Genomic DNA, 6247 nt, shown 5'->3' with positions numbered 1-6247 from the left:
TCTCGGTCTCTCTCTCAGTCTCTCACAGCCCCTCTCCTGTTCCCAGGTGTTCTCCTGCCCTCTCTGCTCTCTGATCTTCAGACGGAGGGTGGAGCTGCGGCTGCACACGGTCTCTCACACAGGGGAGATGCCATACAAGGTATTCATCAAAGCGTCCTGCCGGGCTGCTGTGTTTCAAACCTGCTTCAGTGCACCCTGCGTAGTATCTAACACAGAACAGCTGAGTGACCAGCGGGAGGGCGCTCCCTGTGCGGGGTGGGGCTCGGCTGTCCTTGCTGTATTTCAGCTGCTGTATGCAGTGTACACAGTTGCTGCAGTGCTGCTAGCTGCCTACAGGAGGCGCTCACGTTGCATGTGTGTGTGTTGCAGTGTACCTCGTGCACGGAGCAGTTCATGCAGAAGAAGGATTTGAAGAGTCACCTGATCAAGATTCATGGAGCCCCCAAGCCCCACGCTGTGAGCTTGATCTAAACTCTTCCTAAAAAATCCTTTAATAGAGTTAAGTAAATGCATATGTATTAGTGTAGAGGTCAGTTTAGTGCTCTACAGTGTTGAGAGTGGAGATCTCTTTCCTATAGACCTCTATACAGCTCTGCAGTGTTGAGAGTGGAGTTCTCTTTTCTATAGACCTCTATACAGCTCTGCAGTGTGGAGAGTGGAGTTCTCTTTCCTATAGACCTCTATACAGCTCTGCAGTGTTGAGAGTGGAGTTCTCTTTCCTATAGACCTCTATACAGCTCTGCAGTGTTGAGAGTGGAGTTCTCTTTCCTATAGACCTCTATACAGCTCTGCAGTGTTGAGAGTGGAGATCTCTTTCCTATACTCAGTTCTCATGGTTCAGCGTGTGGCAGCATGTCTCTGGATAGTGACCTCGTCGTGTCTCTCTGTGCGCAGTGCTCCTTGTGTCCCAAGTGCTTCCTGTCTCGCACGGAGCTGCGTCTGCACGAGGCCTCGAAGCATCGCGGGGAGAAGCTGTTTGTGTGCGAGGAGTGTGGCCATCGAGCCTCCAGCCGCAACGGACTGCAGATGCACATCAAGGCAATCCACAGGTGAGTGTGGACAGGGCCCTCACTGTACTCAGCCACGACGGGCTGGAGACAGCATGGCAGTGAGAGAGAAACCAGGGGCAGGGGAGCACAGAGAGGCATGGGAAAGCATAGGGGCTGTAAAGCACAGAGAGGTCTGGGGAAGCATAGGGAAGCATTGTAAAGCACAGAGAGGTCTGGTAAAGCATAGGGAAGCATTGTAAAGCACAGAGAGGTGTGGTAAAGCATAGGGAAGCATTGCAAAACACAGAGAGGTCTGGTAAAGCATAGGGAAGCATTGTAAAGCACAGAGAGGTCAGGTAAAGCATAGGGAAGCTTTGTAAAGCACAGAGAGGTCTGGTAACATGGGAACTCAAAGCCAGAGAGAGGTCTGGTAAAATCCGAAAATCCTGCCGGGAAGACTTTTATAAGGGTGCAGATTCACATCAAGGCTACAGGTGAGTCTGAATCACTGCTCTGTAGAGGTGAGTCTGAACACACCTGGGCAGGTAACACTGTATTATACAGCTCTATACAAGAAGGTCTGTAGGTATATTATACAGGTAACAGCCTTCGTCACGTAGATCCGGACAGCTCAGTAATCCTCTTAATTGTAGAAGTTCTCCGTTTCACTGTGTTTTTAAAGTGATGTGTTTGATCTTTGTGTTTAGCTCAGCCTGATTGAACTCGAGGCATGTTGTTCTCTTTGTGCAAGCAGTGCCCCACACTTACCTGTTTGCTGTGTGTTAGGAACGAGCGCCCCTTTGTGTGCGAGTTCTGCAGCCACGCCTTCACGCAGAAAGCCAACCTGAACATGCACCTGCGCACACACACCGGAGAGAAACCCTTCCAGTGCCACCTGTGTGGCAAGACCTTCCGCACGCAAGGTAACGAGCCACGCCCGGGCACAGGTAACACTGCCACACACACACACACACACCTGGGTACAGGTAACACTGCCACACACAAACACACACCTGGGTACAGGTAACACTGCCCCACACAAACACACACCTGGGTACAGGTAACACTGCCCCACACAAACACACACCTGGGTACAGGTAACACTGCCACACACACACACACACCTGGGTACAGGTAACACTGCCACACACAAACACACACCTGGGTACAGGTAACACTGCCACACACACACACACACACCTGGGCACAGGTAACACTGCCACACACAAACACACACCTGGGTACAGGTAACACTGCCCCACACAAACACACACCTGGGTACAGGTAACACTGCCCCACACAAACACACACCTGGGTACAGGTAACACTGCCCCACACACACACACACACTTGGGTACAGGTAACACCCCCACACACACACACACACCTGGGCACAGGTAACACTACCACACACACACACACACACCTGGGCACAGGTAACACTACCACACACACACACACACACCTGGGCACAGGTAACACTGCCACACACACACACACACACCTGGGCACAGGTAACACTGCCACACACACACACACACACCTGGGCACAGGTAACACTACCACACACACACACACACACCTGGGCACAGGTAACACTGCCACACACAAACACACACCTGGGCACACACACACTGGGCACAGGTAACACTGCCACACACCGTGGCTTGGGTACAGCACACCTGGGCCCAGGTAACACTGCCACACACACACACACACACCTGGGCCCAGGTAACGCTGCCACACACGTGTGTTTCAGCAAGCCTGGACAAGCACCAGCGCACTCACACAGGGGAGAGGCCCTTCCAGTGCGAGTTCTGTGAGCAGCGCTTCACCGAGAAGGGGCCGTTGCTGAGACACATCGCCAGCAAGCACCAGGAGGGCCGGCCGCACTACTGCCAGATCTGCAGCAAGACCTTCAAAGGTAAAACACGAGTAGAGCAGAAACACAGCTCTGCTAATCCTGCAGAACACCCCATAACCCATTACCCAGCACTAACCCAGCTACTCCTGAGCTCTGTGCTGTGCCAGTCTCCAGTGAGCTCTGTTCTGTGTCAGTGCCAGTCTCCAGTGAGCTCTGTGCTGTGTCAGTGCCAGTCTCCAGTGAGCTCTGCGCTGTGTCAGTGCCAGTCTCCAGTGACGCTCTGCTGTGTCAGCGCACTGTGCCAGTCTCCAGTGAGCTCTGTGCTGTGTCAGTGCCAGTCTCCAGTGAGCTCTGCTGTGTCAGTGCCAGTCTCCAGTGAGCTCTGTGCTGTGTCAGTGCCAGTCTCCAGTGAGCTCTGTGCTGTGTCAGTGCCAGTCTCCAGTGAGCTCTGTGCTGTGTCAGTGCCAGTCTCCAGTGAGCTCTGTGCTGTGTCAGTGCCAGTCTCCAGTGAGCTCTGTGCTGTGTCAGTGCCAGTCTCCAGTGAGCTCTGTGCTGTGTCAGTGCCAGTCTCCAGTGACGCTCTGTGCTGTGTCAGTGCCAGTCTCCAGTGAGCTCTGTGCTGTGTCAGTGCCAGTCTCCAGTGACGCTCTGTGCTGTGTCAGTGCCAGTCTCCAGTGAGCTCTGTGCTGTGTCAGTGCCAGTCTCCAGTGAGCTCTGTGCTGTGTCAGTGCCAGTCTCCAGTGACGCTCTGTGCTGTGTCAGTGCCAGTCTCCAGTGACGCTCTGTGCTGTGTCAGTGCCAGTCTCCAGTGAGCTCTGTGCTGTGTCAGTGCCAGTCTCCAGTGACGCTCTGTGCTGTGTCAGTGCCAGTCTCCAGTGACGCTCTGCTGTGTGTGCTGTGAGCTCAGTGCTGTGTCAGTGCCAGTCTCCAGTGAGCTCTGTGCTGTGTCAGTGCCAGTCTCCAGTGAGCTCTGTGCTGTGTCAGTGCCAGTCTCCAGTGAGCTCTGTGCTGTGTCAGTGCCAGTCTCCAGTGAGCTCTGTGCTGTGTCAGTGCCAGTCTCCAGTGAGCTCTGCAGTGCCAGTCTCCAGTGAGCTCTGTGTGTCAGTGCCAGTCTCCAGTGAGCTCTGCTGTGTCAGTGCTCTCCAGTGAGCTCTGTGCTGTGTCAGTGCCAGTCTCCAGTGAGCTCTGTGTGTCAGTGCCAGTCTCCAGTGAGCTCTGTGCTGTGTCAGTGCCAGTCTCCAGTGAGCTCTGTGCTGTGTCAGTGCCAGTCTCCAGTGAGCTCTGTGCTGTGTCAGTGCCAGTCTCCAGTGAGCTCTGCTGTGTCAGTGCCAGTCTCCAGTGAGCTCTGTGCTGTGTCAGTGCCAGTCTCCAGTGAGCTCTGCTGTGTCAGTGCCAGTCTCCAGTGAGCTCTGTGCTGTGTCAGTGCCAGTCTCCAGTGAGCTCTGTGCTGTGTCAGTGCCAGTCTCCAGTGAGCTCTGTGCTGTGTCAGTGCCAGTCTCCAGTGAGCTCTGTGCTGTGTCAGTGCCAGTCTCCAGTGAGCTCTGTGCTGTGTCAGTGCCAGTCTCCAGTGAGCTCTGCTGTGTCAGTGCCAGTCTCCAGTGAGCTCTGCTGTGTCAGTGCCAGTCTCCAGTGAGCTCTGCTGTGTCAGTGCCAGTCTCCAGTGAGCTCTGCTGTGTCAGTGCCAGTCTCCAGTGAGCTCTGCTGTGTCTGCCAGTGAGCTCTGTGTCAGTGAGCTCTGCTGTGTGTGCGTGCCAGTCTCCAGTGAGCTCTGCTGTGTCAGTGCCAGTCTCCAGTGAGCTCTGCTGTGTCAGTGCTCAGTCTCCAGTGTCTGTGCTGTGTCAGTGCCAGTCTCCAGTGAGCTCTGCTGTGTCAGTGCCAGTCTCCAGTGAGCTCTGCTCTGCTCTGCTGTGTCAGTGCCAGTCTCCAGTGAGCTCTGTGCTGTGTCAGTGCCAGTCTCCAGTGAGCTCTGTGCTGTGTCAGTGCCAGTCTCCAGTGAGCTCTGTGCTGTGTCAGTGCCAGTCTCCAGTGAGCTCTGCTGTGTCAGTGCCAGTCTCCAGTGAGCTCTGCTGTGTCAGTGCCAGTCTCCAGTGATGCTCTGTGCTGTGTCAGTGCCAGTCTCCAGTGAGCTCTGTGCTGTGTCAGTGCCAGTCTCCAGTGAGCTCTGTGCTGTGTCAGTGCCAGTCTCCAGTGAGCTCTGTGCTGTGTCAGTGCCAGTCTCCAGTGAGCTCTGCTGTGTCAGTGCCAGTCTCCAGTGAGCTCTGCTGTGTCAGTGCCAGTCTCCAGTGACGTTCTGTTCTTGTCTCCAGCGATCGAGCAGCTGCGGGTTCACGTGAGGCGGCACAAGGGGATGCGCAAGTTCGAGTGCACGGAGTGCGGGTACAAATTCACCAGACAGGTAGGAGGGGAGGGGGGGGTTTATCACTCAGATCATTCAAATCAGGGTGAGGAGACGACGATAGGAGCTTGATTAACCCCAGTGTGTGTGCAGGCAACAAGCGCAAAGTGTGTCTTACTGAACTCCTAGCAACAACCAGGGAGTGGATCAATGGGAGTCTTACTGCCCGTCTCTCTCTCTTCGGTCTCTCCCCCCCCCCCTCTTTCTCTCTCTCAGGCTCACCTGCGAAGGCACATGTTGATTCACAACCGCGTGGAGAATTACAACCCTCGCCAGCGCAGACTGCGCAACCTAGTGGTGGAGGAGGAGAAGGCAGCCCCCGCGCCACCGCAGCCCGGGGAGGGGGAGGGGCCGGCCCCCGGTGACATCATCAGCGTGGTGATCCAGCCTGGCTCCATCGTGGTGGAGGAAGTGGTATCGACGCAGGGGGAGGAGGGCCCCGGGGAGGAAGGGGCGGAGTTCCAGATGGTGGACGTGGTGGAACACACGCTGATGATGACGGACAGCTACACCGCCACGCACCACGGCACAGAGGAGGGGGAGGAGCAGGGAGGGGAGGACAAGGGGGAGAGAGACAGAGAGGCCTAGGTGAGGTGGGGGAAGCAGGGAGGGGAGGACAAGGGGGAGAGAGAGAGAGAGAGAGTGAGGTGGGGGAAGCAGGGAGGGGAGGACAAGGGGAAGAGAGAGAGAGAGAGAGAGGGACCTAGGTGAGGAGGGGGGAGCAGGGAGGGGAGGACAAGGGGAAGAGAGAGAGAGAGGCCTAGGTGAGGTGGAGGAAGCAGGGAGGGGAGGACAAGGGGAGAGAGAGAGGTGAGGTGGGGGAAGCAGGGAGGGGAGGACAAGGGGAGAGAGAGAGAGAGAGAGGGGATCCACCTCCCCCCAGGGACCTCGTTCACCCTCTCTTCCGGATCCTACTAACCGGTCTTCCCCTCTCCTCCTAGGTACACTTCTCTACTATCCTCACTCCCTCTCTAAGTAGTTACCTCTCTCTCTAGAGGA

General features: G+C 55.9%; 1 protein-coding gene across 1 annotated transcript; it reads left to right on the top strand.

Moving 5' to 3' along the window:
• Nucleotides 1–10: 10 nt before the first annotated feature.
• On the top strand, nt 11–5853 carry LOC121310452 (telomere zinc finger-associated protein-like; the record flags this gene model as incomplete). The annotated part of the gene is made up of 7 exons (XM_041243629.1): nt 11–139; nt 370–456; nt 895–1049; nt 1776–1912; nt 2749–2913; nt 5160–5248; nt 5465–5853. Coding segments are annotated over 7 exons (1134 nt in total), but the record flags the coding sequence as incomplete, so codon positions are not given.
• Nucleotides 5854–6247: the final 394 nt, after the last annotated feature.

This window comes from Polyodon spathula, unplaced genomic scaffold (genome assembly GCF_017654505.1).
Source record: "Polyodon spathula isolate WHYD16114869_AA unplaced genomic scaffold, ASM1765450v1 scaffolds_2199, whole genome shotgun sequence".
Classification (NCBI taxonomy): Eukaryota; Metazoa; Chordata; class Actinopteri; order Acipenseriformes; family Polyodontidae; genus Polyodon; species Polyodon spathula.
The sequence above is the reverse complement of the archived record's forward strand: the minus strand, read 5'-3'. Positions and strand labels throughout refer to the sequence as shown.